Source organism: Hemibagrus wyckioides, linkage group LG18 (assembly GCF_019097595.1).
Source record: "Hemibagrus wyckioides isolate EC202008001 linkage group LG18, SWU_Hwy_1.0, whole genome shotgun sequence".
Taxonomy (NCBI): domain Eukaryota; kingdom Metazoa; phylum Chordata; class Actinopteri; order Siluriformes; family Bagridae; genus Hemibagrus; species Hemibagrus wyckioides.
In genome coordinates this window covers 4,336,339-4,352,867 of record NC_080727.1, presented here as the reverse complement: position 1 = coordinate 4,352,867, position 16,529 = coordinate 4,336,339, and the positions used below count along the sequence as shown (strand labels likewise).

The 16,529-nt window shown below is 40.8% G+C and overlaps 1 protein-coding gene across 3 annotated transcripts; it reads right to left on the bottom strand.

Annotated features, from left to right (window-relative positions):
- Positions 1-3,989: 3,989 nt before the first annotated feature.
- Positions 3,990-15,103, bottom strand: brd3a (bromodomain containing 3a). Of its 3 annotated transcripts, none has more exons than XM_058416088.1 (11): positions 15,023-15,103; positions 12,742-13,104; positions 12,329-12,466; positions 11,891-12,023; positions 11,616-11,803; positions 11,132-11,500; positions 10,809-10,937; positions 10,509-10,715; positions 7,069-7,292; positions 6,685-6,965; positions 3,990-4,990 (listed from the first exon to the last, which is right to left on the bottom strand). In XM_058416088.1, the coding sequence occupies exons 2-11, from the start codon at positions 12,940-12,942 to the stop codon at positions 4,872-4,874; spliced, it is 1,989 nt and encodes a 662-aa protein (XP_058272071.1). In that variant the 5' UTR covers positions 12,943-13,104; positions 15,023-15,103; the 3' UTR covers positions 3,990-4,871. The 3 variants fall into 3 exon arrangements, with proteins under 3 accessions (XP_058272071.1, XP_058272072.1, XP_058272073.1); XM_058416089.1 differs by having other exon boundaries at positions 15,028-15,099; XM_058416090.1 differs by lacking the exon at positions 15,023-15,103 and having other exon boundaries at positions 10,524-10,715.
- Positions 15,104-16,529: the final 1,426 nt, after the last annotated feature.

Genomic DNA, 16,529 nt, shown 5'->3' with positions numbered 1-16,529 from the left:
TGTCACTAAAGCTGGGCAACTGATCCATCACCGCTTGGCTTGTTCTTCACAATATAAAAGAAAGCAAGAAAGAAAGAAAGAAAAAGGAAGGTCACATGCCTTATAGAGCAAATGTAGGTTCCTGTATAATTGTCTATAAAATACTAAATTGCTGTATATGACTGATTTAAAGAAGTGTCATCAGGATTGGCAATGCACAGTTTGTTCAACTTTAGTGCAATAGTGATATAACAAAGGCATATATATGGGAATAGTCTCTCTATATAGGTTCTGGGTGGATTTGGAAGTTCACACATGAGCAAACTTTTTTTTTGCCCAAATGCCACAGGCTGAATTTTAACCTCCATCTCAAGATTCTCAGAAATTCTGCACCATTAAACTTCCCCTCCAGCTTCCATAATTCAGTGAAATGACTCATAGAGAGCTTTATAAATGTAAAATGCGTGCTGATGGGGATGTAGTTTTGGTCTGATGTTAACGTGTTGTGATTGAGTTCTGATAAAAATCGCTGAGCCGAGGAATTTCAGCTGTCAAAAATGGTGCATTGTCGCCATCTAGTGGCCATTTGTCGTGACATTGGCGTTCATTTTAAAGTGTGTACGTAGGCACGCTGTGCATCATCATCATCAGCAGCATCATCTTCATTATCAGCAGCAGCATCATCTTCATTATCAGCAGCATCATCATCTTCATTATCAGCAGCATCATCTTCATTATCAGCAGCAGCATCATCTTCATTATCAGCAGCAGCATCTTCATTATCAGCAGCATCATCATCTTCATTATCAGCAGCAGCATCATCTTCATTATCAGCAGCATCATCTTCATTATCAGCAGCATCATCATCTTCATTATCAGCATCATCATCATCTTCATTATCAGCAGCAGCATCATCTTCATTATCAGCAGCAGCATCATCTTCATTATCAGCAGCAGCATCATCTTCATTATCAGCAGCATCATCTTCATTATCAGCAGCAGCATCATCTTCATTATCAGCAGCATCATCTTCATTATCAGCAGCAGCAGCATCATCATCATCAGCAGCAGCAGCAGCAGTAGCAGCATCATCATCATCATTGTCATAATCATCATCTTTATCAGCATCATCATCATCATTGTCATAATCATCATCTTTATCAGCATCATCATCTTCATTATCAGCAGCATCATCTTTATCAGCAGCAGCAGCATCATCATCATCAGCAGCAGCAGTAGCAGCAACATCATCATCTTTATCATCATCTTTATCATCATCTTCATCAGCAGCATCATCATCAGCAGCATCACCATCGCCATCATCATCGTCATAATCATTATCATCATCGTCATCATCATCCTCATTATCATCATCATAAGCAGCAGCATCATCATAAGCATCATAATCATCATCATCATAAGCATCAGCAACATCATCATCATCGTCATAATCATCTTTATCAGCATCATCATCGTCATCATCCATATTATTATCTTCATCAGCAGCAGCAGCATCACCATCATCATCATAAGCATCATCATTATCATTAGCATCATCATCATGATTATGAGCATCACCACCATCATCATTATTGTCATCATCATAAACTTTCATTGGTACTTTTACTGTCTGTATTAATGATCTGTTTGTGCCGTCTCTGTTGTCCACATGGCTTTCCTCCCAGCATTCAAAAAGTGAACTGGTTATGTTAAAATGCCCCTAGGTGTGGGGGTGTGTGTGTGTGTGTGTAATGCTCTCTCACCTGAGGTGTATTCCAACTTCATTCCTGGAAACGTTCCTGGTATGAGACCCTGACCAGGATAAAAGCTTTTACTGATGATAGGTGAATGAATGAATGAATGAATGAATGAATGAATGAATGAATGAATGAATGAATGAAAAAATAAACATGCATTAATAAACCTCAACTTAATAATACAGAAAAACTCCATAATTCAATTCAGTTTTATTTTTTTTATAGAGCTTTAAACAACGGACATTGTCAAAATCAGCTTTACAGGAATATATAAATTCATATAAAAACTCCCTGAGATGATATGAGGAAGATAACTTGAGCGGATCCTGACTCAGAATAAACCTCATCTGGGTGACATCCGAAATAAATCCATTCTACAACTGTACAACATCGCCAGATAATAATAATAATAATAATAATAATAATAATAATAATAATAATAATGGGATTGTAGCACAGAGAAAAAATCATTACCATGTAAATATTAATAAAAAACATTAATAAAAAAAAATATTTAAAAAAATATTTCTAATAAAATGTGAAATGATCCAGAACACAAGAAACTAGAGAAAAGATAAAGAAAACATTTCCATATTTTAATCTGCGTTATAAAATTGCCTCGTCGGTCTGGACCCAACTTCTAAATGTAATCATTTATCGAAAGGAGTCACAGGATCCTTAACATCCCTTCAGCTTCAGCTGCTTCTTCATTTCCTTTGGAAAAGCTTGAAAGTTACGTACTTAATAATAAGCAGAAATCTTTAACAGATGAACAGACAAAAAAGAAAGCAGGAAAAAAAACATTATGGATGAATAGAAGGGTGAAAGATGGATGAAACACACTGTTGCATGTTGGGTTGAAATTCTCTTTAACCTAGCCATGCCACGATTTCACTAATACTGAGAGATTTTAATCCATAAACAGTTATTATAAAGTTTTCCAGATGTTCAGTAAGGCAGAGAGAGTAATAAGCAAAGCCTCGTCAGTATTTGTTTCTCATTTATTTTATGAAAAAAAAAAAACAAAAAACAAAATTGAACCCAGCAAAGAAGAGATTCCAGGCAGGCGATTTACATCAAAAACCTTAGCGCGTGTCCATCCCCGAAGTCCAAGCCTACGTCTAACTGACCCTGTATCCTCCGTCCCGCTCTGCTCATCCAAACCACCCTGACATTTACAGGAAGAGAACTATAAACAGCTCAAAAACGTATAAGAAAGATACAATAAACCGGCATGCATGTCAAAGATAAAAAGTAAACATTTTTTTTTTTTTATTATTAATATATTTATTTTCCAAAATATAAAAAAAAGGAGCTATTATTATTGATGTTTTTGTTTTGATTTATTCACCCAGGGCCTAAAAATGAGCTAGACTTATTGTTTATTATTTTATATATATATAATCTCTATATACTTTATATATATATAGATAGTTTTCAGTCAGTTTCTAAAAAGATAATCACTCTGGTAAAACTTGATATGGCTTGATGACCAATGCGATCAGAATGTACTAGGAAAAATTAAAAAAAAAAAAAAAAAAAAGTTGGGGAAGGCTTTAAAAAAATAATAATAAAATTAATTAATTAGTGAAGGGGGGAAAATAATTAATTAATTAATCGGGGGGGGGGGGGTGTTAAGCCAAATTATATAACACAATTAAAAATGAGATTTCAGAGCTAACTAGTAGTGCTTTTAATTAGTGTTGAAGTCCCATGAATTTGACTTATAATAATAATAATAATAATAATAATAATGGTAAACTGCATGAATAGGAAAAAATGTTTTTTTAAACAATAATCATATACTTATATATATATATATATATATAAAATAAAATCAAATAAGGAGGAACTTTAACATTTCATCACTTTTCTTGTCCAATAGAAGAAGAAGAAAACCAGGCAGCACATGGAACAAGGGTGCAAATGGGAGCGAATATTAGCTGGGCAATAAACAATCATTTATTCATATGACATGGTACATGTGTAATGCAACTCCTGCGTCGGTTTGTTTTGCCTATACATTCAGAGCTCTATGATGTCCGAGCGTGATTGGAGGAAGACTCTGCGATTCCATGATCGTTCCCAAAAGAGACCGAAACATCCTAAAAAATAAGGGGGGGGGGTTATTTGTTACATGACAGCATTTGAGTGTTTGAAGAACGAGGATTTCTGTCCAAAAACAAAAAAAAAGGGGAGAATTCGAGTTACAGCAAGGCTGGAAAACATTTTACTCCTGAAATGTGGTTTACAAAAAAAAAAAGAAAAAAAAAAAGGAAGACTAGCACCTCGATGCACTGAGTGTTGGATTGATCACTACTTCTCTCTCTCTCTCTCTCTCTCTCTCACTCACTCTCACACACTCGTTGTGAAGCCGCTTTACAAAAATGCAATATTTTAGGGTGACTTAAGAATTGTCTGTCTTTCTTAGTTCTAAAACATGGAAGCAGATGACCGTCCGAGTGGACACGGATACATCACTGATTTCTGTGAAATGTTTATATATTTATATTTAAAAAAAAACGAGAAAAAAATTTACATGAATCTATTGATGGCACAAAGGAGTATAAAGGAAAAAAAAAAAAAAAAAAAGCAAGGAAGACAGGAAAAAAAAAAATTCAGCTGTAAAGAAATCAAGAAAAAATACAAAAATAAATACACAGCCTGCGCATGAAGAGGAGCATTTAAAAACAAAAACACACAAAGAAAAGCTGTCCATGAGCTCCGGGTATTTTTCTTTCTTGCCCTCTGGTGTTTTTTTTTTTTTTTTAATCCCCCCAACAAGCAGGTTGTGAAGATTCTGTATCCACTGCATCCACGGACGCTTCGGAAATGTTTTTTATTTTTTTTTTATAGCTTGGCTTATCTAAAAAAAAAACATCCCTTTTGTGGTCAGTGGAAATACGTAAATCACTTAATTTAACTTGATTTTTTTTTTTTGTCATCCCCCCCCCCATAACAGTATTTCTTAGAAAAACAAAATCGAGTTCAGACATGATGCATTTTCATTGTTTTTTCTCTCTCTCTCTTATAAAAAGTCTTAGAGGAAACGATCACGACTGCATACGACATTTAAAAAAAAAAAAAAAAAAAAAAAAGGAGAAGAAGAAATTAAAAGTGGAAATAAAAAAGGGATCAGTCGGAGTCACTGCTGTCTGAAGTGGAGCCGCTGGAGCTGCTGCTGCCCGAGTCTGAAGAGCTGCTGCTTCCGCTGAGCCGTGAGGGACCCGACCCTGGTCCGGCGCCACCTTTCTCTACAGAAACACACACACACAAAAAAAGGGACATTTAAACCACAGGAGCACTTTGCTTAAATGTGGAACACTTCTAATGTTGAGTAATAATACTATATTAATTAGGTACACTGATCAGGCATAGCATTATGACCACTAACAGGTGAGGTGAATAACGCTGATGATCATCTCATCATGGCAGCTGTTAGTGGGTGGGATATATTAGGCAGCAAGTGAACATTTTGTCCTCAAAGTTGATGTGTTAGAAGCAGGAAAAATGGGAAGAAGGCAAGAGTCATACTTTGGGCAATGTTCTGCTGGGAAGTCTTGGGTCCTGCCATCCATGTGGATGTGACTTTGACACAAACCACCTACCTAAGCATTGCTGCAGACCCTTTCATGGAAACGGTATTCCCTTCTTTCAGCAGGATAATGCGCTGTGCCACGAATCAAAAATAGTTCAGGAATGGCTTAATGAGCACTACAATGAGTTTGAGGTGTTGACTTTCCAAATTCCCCAGATCTCAATCCAATCTAGCGTCTGTGGGATGTGCTGGACAAACAAGTCCGATCCATGGAAGCTCCACCTCGGAGGACTTAAAGGATCTGCTGCTAACATCTTGGTGCCAGATACCACAGCACACCTTCAGGGATCTAGTGGAGTCCATGCCTTGATAGGTCAGGGGGACTGACAAGAATAGGTATGTGGTCATAATGTTATGCCAATTGAATGTTTGCCATAGCGATACCGAGCTGCTTTTCTGCTCGTCATGCAGCCTAAAACCGGTCCATTCACTCCGAACTGACCGATCTAATTCAACTGAATGTTGCTGTGCCACTTATTTACAAATATTCTAATCACATAACATACATAAAATCTCTTGAACTGTGTTTATCCACTGTGAGCAGGTGATTAGACCCCTACATGGATGAGGTGTATCTAAATGTTAGTGTTCCTAATAAAGTGTTCAGCAAGTTTATACCTTGCCCTTACCCAGTAACTGCAGTGTATTCCCCTGATCTGATGTTATCTTCTGTTACTCTGAAAGTGCGTCAAGCAGGCACTAGCTGTTATTTCTAGTGGAGGAAGGGCAGTAATATAACGCAAGCAGGAGGAAAAAAGAAACCGATTCCAACAGCAGGGGATTTATTTTTGCCACAGATTTTCCCCCCTTTTGTCGTTTTGCAATGTTCCTTTGCAGACCGAGGTAGAAGGCTAGCCAAGACGAACTTTACGGCTATCCTGGATGGACTGTGGCACCTAATCCTGCTCTGGTTCTGGACCTAATCGACCGACTCAGTGGAGAAATGCTCCGGTTTCCATGGCTCCGTTAATGCATGATTATTTGTTGAAACCAGTCTAAGTAATACCTCCTGTGTGCTGTTGAGTGTAGCGCCCCCTGCTGACCGCACAGTGCCCACACACAAGCATTGCACTCTAGGAGATAGGTGTGCAGCAGGAATGCTTGTTGTTGTTTTTTTTTTAAAATAGTAGTAGTCTGTGAATTCGACAGCAGCTCGTTTCTCCCTTTTCCCCTTTAACCGATTATCCTGGACATGTGAGTGGGAGGGAGCTGGGAAATTGAGCTGAAGTCTAAACTGGAACCAGGCCAGGGACTTTTCATGCTGTTATTAGGTTTGTGCTGCTGTTCCACCCTGATCTCCATCAACAGTGTGGGATTTATTTTTTTGCGTGGGTTCAAAACGGCACTTACGTAAAGGTCTCCTCTGTTTCTTCTGTAAACAGGTTTTGACGTATCGCTCGAGCTCACGCAGGGTGGAGGGTTTGAGCGTCTCGAAGTCGATCTCGATCTCGTCGGGGTTGGAGTCTCGCAGCGAGGGCTCGCGGGACTGGATGATGTGTACCACCCGGCCCAGCTTCTCTCCGGGCAGCCGGTTGATGTCCAGACTCAGCTGCCGCTTCTCGTCGTACGTCATGGGTAGAGCCGTGTCTTCGTCCTCCGATTCGTAGCCTCTGGCGCCCTTCTTAGCTTGCCTGGTGAAACCGGACACGGGTTAGAGACATTTGACACTGATGAAATAAATGGATAGCTATAACTGTTTACGGCAGCAATAAAACATAACGTATGAGTTCGAACCTGTTGCCAGGGACAGTGCTGTTAGCTTTCCTGGCCGGCGCCTTTTTCGGCTGGGGCGGTTTCACAAGCTGCCCCGCTTTTGGCTTCTTATCGTCCTCTAGCTTGCCTTTGTTGAGCTTATTGTCTTTCTTCTTCTTGTCCTTGTCCTTCTTCTCTTTCTTCTTCTTTGGTTTGCTGACAGGAGCCTGCGACAGAGCAGCTAGCTGCTCGTGGACGGCTTTCAGCTGGGGATAGAGGCAGGGAGAGAGGGATCAGTGATCTGCCCAAATCAACAAATTAAGCATCAGAGCAGACAGATCACACAAAGCACAGGTCACATTGGTCGACGTTCCAGCACAATTTACACAAACATAAGCATCAACACCAGTACATAGTGAGAAATAATTATAAACAATTAACAAGGGTGTAATAACACTGATTAGCGACTGTGTTATAACAAAAGAAAATCCTGAAAAGCTAAATCCTGTACATTAACTAATTACTTAAAGAGGGGGAGGAAAAAAAAAGGGGCTTGGCACAGTACATCAACACCAAGTGAATTCTTTCTGGATACTGTTTTCACTGGAAGAGCTTTTCAACTCATCTGCATTCTTTCTTTATCCAGAAAAAATAAGAGCAAGTGAAAGTATGTCTGCATTCAAAGCCAAGCCCATTAGAAGTGGGGAACACAAACACATTCAGCCCATGCATTTCCTCAAAATGTTCCTCACATATGCAGGATATTTTACACCAGGCCTCCTCTCTGATGATTTCTCCAACAGTCGACCGCCGTCTCGGTTAAACGCAGCATGTACGGAATATATACTGTAGCTTACATGCGTTTACTGGGTTATACGCCTACAGTAATGTACTGAATACCAGATTAAACAAGACACCTGTAGTTTGGCCCACGATTATTCAGTACATGTTTTAGAAGGAATAAAAAAAAAACCCCCAAAAAAAACAGGGGCATTGTCATGTTGGAACAAGTTCAGTATTACTGTATTACTCTACTACAACATACAAAGGCACTGTGTTCAAGTTTGTGGCAGCTCCGGGAAGAACTACATATGGGGGTGATGGTCTGGGGGGGGGGGGGGGGGGGGGGGGGGAGAAAGAAAGAGAGAAAGAGAGAGAGACAGAGGGGGGCACAGAGAGAGAGAGCATGCATGAGAGAGAGGGGAAAGAAAGAGAGAGAGAGGGAGGGAGAGAGACAGACAGAGACACGGGGAGAAAGAGAGACAGACAGAGAGAGCGCGTGCGAGAGAGCGAGACAGACGGGGGGGCACAGAGAGAGCACGAGAGGTGAAAGACAGACAGTCAGAGAGAGAGAGAGAGAGAGAGAGAGAGAGAGAGAGAGAGAGAGAGTGCAAGCATCACCTTGCTTCATTAGTCATTTGTTAAGATAAGCCATCTTTAAAAAAAACAAAACAAAAAAAACAACTAGTGTTTTGTCACAGTTACAGGGGGCAAAGAAAAATAAATAAATAAATAAGAGTGTGTTTTGCTCTGTTACAAAATATCCATCCATCCAATTCCACATCTGGATTCTTTTATTGAAACAACCCTCAAAATAAAAACCCTTCACATGTTTTTCAGAGGATATAAACTCAGCTGCAGTTGAACTGCACTTGGATTGCTGACAGTCTAAAACCTTAAACAAAGTTAAACATATAACACTGATACAGAAATCATGACAGCTGTGGAACACAAACTGGAAAAAAAAACAACATTTGGGAAAAGGAATTAATAATCAGCTTTAACACGCCAACAGGACATGAGCTGGGTGATCTGGCTCAACAACGTTCCCTCTGCTTCCGGTAACTGCTGCAGAAACCGTATTAAATAGTGCATAAAAGTGCAATAGATGTCCTGCCTGCCTCTCATCTTTCTACACAGAGCACACTGCTTTCTCTTTCTCTTCCCCGAGCTGAGCGGCGTTGCCGTATGAGGGGACGAGGAGGAAGGCAAAGGCTCTGAATGTCGACTCGGAGGGAGTCTGGACAGAGGGACTGGCTGTGGTCTGACTACTCTCCTGATCCTGGGGAGTCTGGACAGAGGGACTGGCTGGGGTCTGACTACTCTCCTGATCCTGGGGAGTCTGGACAGAGGGACTGGCTGGGGTCTGCCTACTCTCCTGATCCTGGGGGGTCTGGACGGGTTACAAACGAAGAGAATACCATTAACACTAATCTTGAACATTATTAGGCTGTAAATAATGACTATTTGCAGATGAGCATGTGTGATAAATAATATAGTTTCCTGGCTAGAAATGGTTTCTCTCTGTAGCTGGCCAGACAAATTTAAAAAAAGGTAACGGTTATTTTGGTACGAATAGCTGAACTTGAGACGCACATAAATTCTCTAAGTACACCGTGAGCTATTCACTCTGAATCCCATCGCCTGCTACACTACTTTAAATGTGACTGCAGCTTTGAATGATCTTCAGACCTGGTATTAAGATCAGTCTCGAATGAACCAATCGCAGCCCAGAGGCATAGACGTTCACACCTGGTATTGAAAACGCATCTCCTGTGGACGCTTGTGTCTGGATTTAACACGTCACCTCCACTGGAGGAAGGGCGTCACGGCCTCTTATTACTTCAGCATTTCTTTTCAGGCAGAAATGCCCTAGAAATCCTAATTTATGTGTGTCCCCACACAGTTCACTAACAAAACATACAGCAAAACAAGCTGGGAAAAGTAGCCGCTTTTGTCTCTGCTGCTTTAGTCATATGACCTTGAAAAATGCTACAGGTGTACAGAAGAATGGAAAGTGATCATACTTGGAGCATTCGCTGATGAATTCTGGCTAGAAGCATCTAGCTATGGCATTAATGCAATTACGCGGACCATCTTTGATCCATTGTAACACTTTTTTTGACCATACTAGAAACATGATATGGTCAGAGATGTCCTAAGACCACCTGAGAATGTGGCTGCAGCCGTGAGCTATAGAGAACATTTCACGAAGCACCTTTTTAAAACTTCTTTATTAGCATAAAGTTACAGTGATGGTCCTACACAAGCAAAGCAGAGCTGTTAAGGAAGTCAGTTCTTCCCTGTCCCCATGTCACAATGCTAGGAAGGTTGCTTATGTTTACGTTTTTGACATTTCAGAACATTTACCTACCTGAGTGGACCGTTTCTGACTCTACTTTATAGTTCATACATGTTTACAAAGCCTTTATATCATTTTTATACATTCTGCCCCATGGTCATAGAGGCGTAATATTTAATTCCAACATCTGTATGGTATGTCTTAAGTTAGAGTGAAAACCAAAAGCATGAAAGTCAAACTTAAATAATCATAAAACACAAATAAGTACTAGAACCACTACTTAATACATCTACATCTAAATTTATATTCTACAACACACACACACACACACAAGAGAAAAGTCTTGGACCCTGGCAGGGCCTGTGAAGGTTTGATGTCAGGACCTTGTTGTGAAACCCACCTGTTCCGCACCCACCTGTTCCTGCAGCTCGGCGAGGCGTGTGGCTCTCTCCTCCTCAGAGTCGGAGCTGTCCGAACTAGAGGAGTCGCCGCTGCTCTCACTGCTCGCCGTGCTTTTACTGACCACGCCCGCTCCAGCAGCAGCGCCCGCCACGTTCACCTCCGCCGGCTCGTCGGGCATCTTAGCGAAGCGCATCTCAAACATGTCCTATTCAGACACACGTACATCATGCATGACCGAGTTAATTACTTTTCTCACCACTTTCATTTCTGATTAGACAAACATGGGTCAGACGCTGACCTGCAGTTTACGTGCCATGGCGACAACCTCGTGATCAGGTGGGTTGTACTTATAACAATTTGAGAACATTAATCGCACGTCAGAGGCGAAGCTCTGTGCATCTGGATACTCCCGAGCGTCCATCTTTTTCTGTAACATATTTAAACACAAATGTGTTATGGCCTTATAAGAGCTGTTCATGGAAAATAAACAAGGCTTAGCTTGACAGCTGTTATGACCAATTTCAGGGCCAGAAAAATGCATAATGCATATGCATGAAAGAAAAGAAGTAGGCAGATCTATGGATTCTATATACTGTATTTCTAATCTTTGCCACTCCATACTTTGACTGTACTTAAGTCCATGGGGTGTTTGATGATGTCATGGTAGTCGTGCAGTTCGAGTGCTTCGGCGTCAACGGGCTTGTAAAACGGCCAGGCGTACGCAGCGTGCTTCTTGGACAGCATTTCTTTCAGGATGGTGTCGCAGTGTTTGAGGTGCTCCGTGAGCCGGCCTCGTTTGCCTCCGGGCTGACCCGCTTCTCCATCGTCCAAGTCCTTTTTCGGTGGTTTGATGGCTCGCCCGGTGCTCTCTCTCCGCAGTGCCACTTTGGCTTGCTTGCTTTCGGAGAGAGGGTTGGGCGATTCGCTGCTGCTGGCCGTGATGGCAGAGGTAGTGGGTGTGGTGGTGTCTGCTTTCCTCTTTACCCCTTTCTTCTTGGACAAAAGAATCCGTACACACACAGGGAGAAAGCAGAAAGAGGTGAGACACCATCATGGACACACGGCTACAAAAAGGACAGTCGTCTTTTGTCTCTTGATCACTTACTTTGCCGAAGGGTTGCGAGGGAGGCATGCCAGGCATGATGGGGGTGGCGGGTGTGTTCTGTACAGTGGGTGTGCTGGGTGTGACAGCAGGCACTGGAGGAGAGATGACTGGCGGTTGAGAGCCTGGCGAAGTGGCACCCGGGAATGCTGAGGTTGGCGAGCCAGAAGTCACTGTCCCCTCCTGCTGACCTGCATTTAACAACCAAAGAAATGTATATTCACCTGAATTAACCCATGCTGCAGCGTTATTGCTGTGCAACATCCACAATGATGTACCTGGTCCAGGTTTCCGGCCTTTGCCTTTAGGGGCAGGAGGAAGCAGCTCCACTTCCTCTTGGGGCATCAGAGCAACCTTCTGCAGGAAGATCTTCTCCAATGCTTGAGCCATTAAAACGATGTCATCTGTTGGCTAATCAACCAAAAAAAAAAAATCACAATCAGAGCCATGCTAATAAGCCTAAAATAGATTTCACTCAAAAAATATATCCAGTATGAGAACCAGGTCTGATTTAGTCCCTGGAAGCAAATCTTACAGAATAACTCATTTTCTTATCAGGCTTTTATTAAAGCTTGAGCCAGCATGACTAACATTTTGTACATTTATAGTAACACGTGCCACATCACATCTATGGCACTGTGTAGGAAACACACCCAATGCTGTTAGTATACCATTATACAGTCAACACCATGGTGCGTTTACGTTCCACCGCTCACCTTGTTGTAGATGTAACAGTTGGTAAACATTGTATTGAAGTCTTGCATACATTCACTGGCGCTCCAGTAGTACACGTTCTCTAGCCTTTTCTTGATGGTGCCCATATCCATAGGATTCTTTATTATCTTGTGATAATCCTAATAAAGGAAAAAAATTGTGTTATCAACAGCAATTAGAACTAGTTTATCAACTCTAACGTGGCCTAGCATGACAAATGAAAGCGCAAAAACGTCAGAAAAGATAACCAGAGATCAGTAAATGCTATTTAAAATTCACTCATCCTGAATGTCATCATATATCAATGTTATAATATCAGCGTTACTCACTGAAGTTTCAATGTAATGTAAAAATGATGCGAGGCCCCATGGCTTTATTTGCCCATATTCAGCCCACCCCTACGAGCTAAACTCACCGGCAATCCGAGCTTGATGGCGTCGACTGGCTGGTAAAAAGGCCAGGCGAACTGATGCCTCCACAGAGTCTTGACCACGACATTCTGCATGTACTGCAGCTGATTGGTCTTGCGGCCGGGTTTAGTGGCGTTCGTCACCTCGGGAGGTGGAGGGTTGACGATTTGAGGAGGTTCTGGAGTTGGTGACGTGACATCCGACATTTCGGTTCGGCGGCAGAGCTGCTGCTTTCAGTCGGCTTGCCGGCTCTGCACGAATATGACGTTACTGTACAGGTTTCGACGGACGCTCTCTCTGGGTTTGTCTCTTGGTTTCGCTCATCCGAGAGAGACTACATCCCATTGCAGGATCTGACCTCGTAACCTCTGTGAAAATGAGGAACCAAAACAGAATGGGTTATGTGGTTAAACATTCAGGGTCATGGTTTGAGGGAAGTAACCGAGCCTATAGTGAGTCACTCAAACAGGACTTCAAGCTGATTTATATATGCTTTGTCTCTAACGTGAGAGAAATAATTCACTTTTTCCGGATTAATCAAAACAGTCTAAAATGAAGTGATGGAGTGGTGTAACGTGGTGTTGATTATTTAGCTCCAACAGTGTGGACTGAAGTGTTATAAAACAGCAAATCGCCAAATTTTCATGTACGACGTTTCGTATTTAAACTCTGGACTGTCCATGAGGAAAGTTAGTTCCTGTTGTTGCTTACGCAATAGCATAAGAGGTATAAATAATAACCTTTTCTCCGATGACTTTTCCGTCACAGGAAAACTGGCTGACTATTTCTATTAAAGATACGAGACGACAGGAGCAATCTGACAGTTTTCAAACATCTGTACAGAAAATCATTGACATGTGTGCTCTATCTGAACTCAGATTACATTTACGTGAGGTCCTGGAGTAATTTCCTCGCAAGGCTGTCCATCTTCCGCTGACGAAAGCTCAGGCTTGAATTATCTCTGGGGAGCAATAACAAACTAATCTAATCTGAAGGTGTCTACAGGCATATCTAGATAAATATTAAATCACAGAGGGGCTTCTATAAATAGGAAATTATCTAGGGACTACATTTAATCGCGTCCAAAACAGCGCTTAAAATTACGCGGAGCATCCTGTGTGAACTGTTACTCTGGCAACATGAAAGTATTAGAACGAGCGCATTGATATAAACCTGTTATTCGAACCTTACCGCCGGGACTACTGTCGTGCTAGGGAATTAACCAATCAGAGCAGAGAATTCAGCAGCGCTGCGGTATAAATTGATTGCAGTCAGCGACCCGAAGTATATTACTTTGATGCTGCGACTGGGGGAAAGTTCTGCTCCCGCGTAAACCTGCTAGCTGTTAGCTCGATGGCTATATTCGTCTCACAACTCTGCTTCAACCATGTATAATAAAACACACTCCAAACTGATAGATATAACTGTGAGATAAAACCTGACTGTTATAAATGTAAAAAAAAGGGGGGCATTTAAATAATAAGGGCTCATAAACTACAACGCTACATCATAACATCAGTTAGTTACCTCATAAAGCTCGGATACATTTATCCCACCACGACTCTGCATACAGAAATAAATAAATTAAATAAAATCTTGGTGACCTAACAGCGAAACGATGAAGTTTTTTTTGTGCGAAATTAAAACGATAACATGTTCGTGTAGAATGGAGGGAAAGAGTATATTAGCATGCATGCTAAACTAACACTGGGTATATTTGCTCATATGTTCATATTTTAATGTACGTCTTTAACATAGATAAAAAATGCACCGGGATTAATTTATATTTTTAACATAAATAAATAAAAAAAATAATAATAATAAGCCTGTTTAAAAGTAAGAGAGAAACTAGCTTTAGCGGTGTAGCTAGTTAGCGAAGGCTTGTTAGCAAACATCCATCAAAACATGGCGGGCGGGTTTTTAGCTGCTTTAGCATTAGCATGCTAGCAAATGTAGTCCACTGCGATGTCGGACGAGACATAAATGACTAAATTGTAGAACATTTCACCCAATATTTGCGTAATAAAACTCACACGTGTGTGAAAGCGTGCACTGAGAGATGTAAAATAAAATTAAAATGTTATTAATGGCATAGCCGAGTCTTGTATTTTCGCGAGTCACAGACGGAGCTTTGTGTTGAAAACAATGCTAGTCGCTGTAGCGCGCTAACTATATACATGCACATATGGCCCGAAGTGCATATTTATCCCTTAACCGCTATACTATCACATCACCGATCAATACCTGCATGCAAAACGCGCTAGAAACAGAAGGAAAAAATCCTACATTACTTATATCGCGGTTCCAGGTGGACTACAGCCTGGGACTGATGCGGGGTCGCTCCTCTAGGCAGCACAGAGATGAGGTACAAGAAACGCTATGCGCATGCGCGTTGGCGCGTTTTTTTTCCCCACCCATATTCCGAAAACTAATTTTCTTTCGCTAAGATTGGTTGGCAGTTTATAATCTACCAATCAGATACTTTGAGTGTAATATTCTAACCAATCCGAGAACGAAGGCGGGACTTCTAAATACAGGTGCGAAAACTAAAACAGGTCGCGAGCAAGCGTCTACATAATAAGTCACCTTTCATCATATTCTTTTGTTTTTCTTCTTTTAGTATGTAATATATACCGAAATCCTCACACTTTCTAATTTATTTTATTTGTTACCCAGCAATAATTTGATGCTTTACCCAATACTTTATTATTATTTTCTCCTAACTGCAGACTTTATTATAGAAAAATATAATTATTTTTCTATTACATTTTTTGTTGCTTATTCCTGTATGCTGCTTATTTGTCTTTATAAAGCTTTCTGAGCTCCAGTTTAATTTATAACAGGCACGATTAAAATTTAACAATAATTATACATAAAATGCTGCAATAAAAGTCCCCTGGATGACACCCTGGATGACCCTGCCATGATCCTAAGGGAAACATTATAGTTTTACACTAAAAGTGACATGCAAGAAGTGTGGGATGTGTGCTGTATGTAATTCCTTTGCTTTAACTATTAAAAGAAGAGAAATATATGAGAATTGAGTTATGAGTACAGTCAATTATCGTATGTTAAATGACATTAAAAAAATGTTAATAAAGGCACTCAAAAGCTTCAGAAAAATTATACTCAAGACAAGGCAATGTTTCTGTACTTTACATATCCAATTAAAATGGAAAGCTTATCATAAGCATGAGGAGTAACAGTCATGTTTCACTGTTATTTACACTATCCTAATTTACAATATTTGCAATATGTACACTGATCATGAATAACATTCTGAGCACTGAGAGGTGAAGTGAATAACACTGATGATCTCCTCATCATGGCACCTGTTAGTGGGTGGGATATATTAGGCAGCAAGTGAACATTTTGTCCTCAAAGTTGATGTGTGGACAAGAAAAATGGACAAGCATAAGGAGTTGAGTGAATTTGACGAAGGGCCAAATTGTGATGGATAGACCACTGGATCAGAGCATCTCCAAAACTGCAGCTCTTGTGGGGTGTTCCCGGTCTGCAGTGGTCAGAATCTATCAAAAGTGGTCCAAGGAAGGAACAGTGGTGAACCGGTGACAGGGTCATGGGCGGTCAAGGCTCACTGATGCAGGTGGGAAGTGAAGGCTGGTGCCTGATCAGTGATTGGTAATATCATATTATGTGCATTATGGTCTTGTCATTTTGTATATGTATAGAACATTTCATTTCTATTTATTTCTCTGAAGCAGTCTCTGGCAAAAGAATTTCCATTGGGATTAACTTATCTCCTAAAAAACAAAACAGCAAGAGCTTCTCT

Coding starts and splice junctions, on each gene's coding strand:
- brd3a (XM_058416088.1), bottom strand. CDS start 12,942: ATGTCGGATGTCACGTCACCAACTCCAGAACCTCCTCAAATCGTCAAC. Junction 11,804..11,890: donor AGGCCGGAAACCTGGACCAG/GTACATCATTGT, acceptor TGTTAAATGCAG/GTCAGCAGGAGGGGACAGTG. Junction 6,966..7,068: donor AGCACTGTCCCTGGCAACAG/GTTCGAACTCAT, acceptor CGGTTTCACCAG/GCAAGCTAAGAAGGGCGCCA.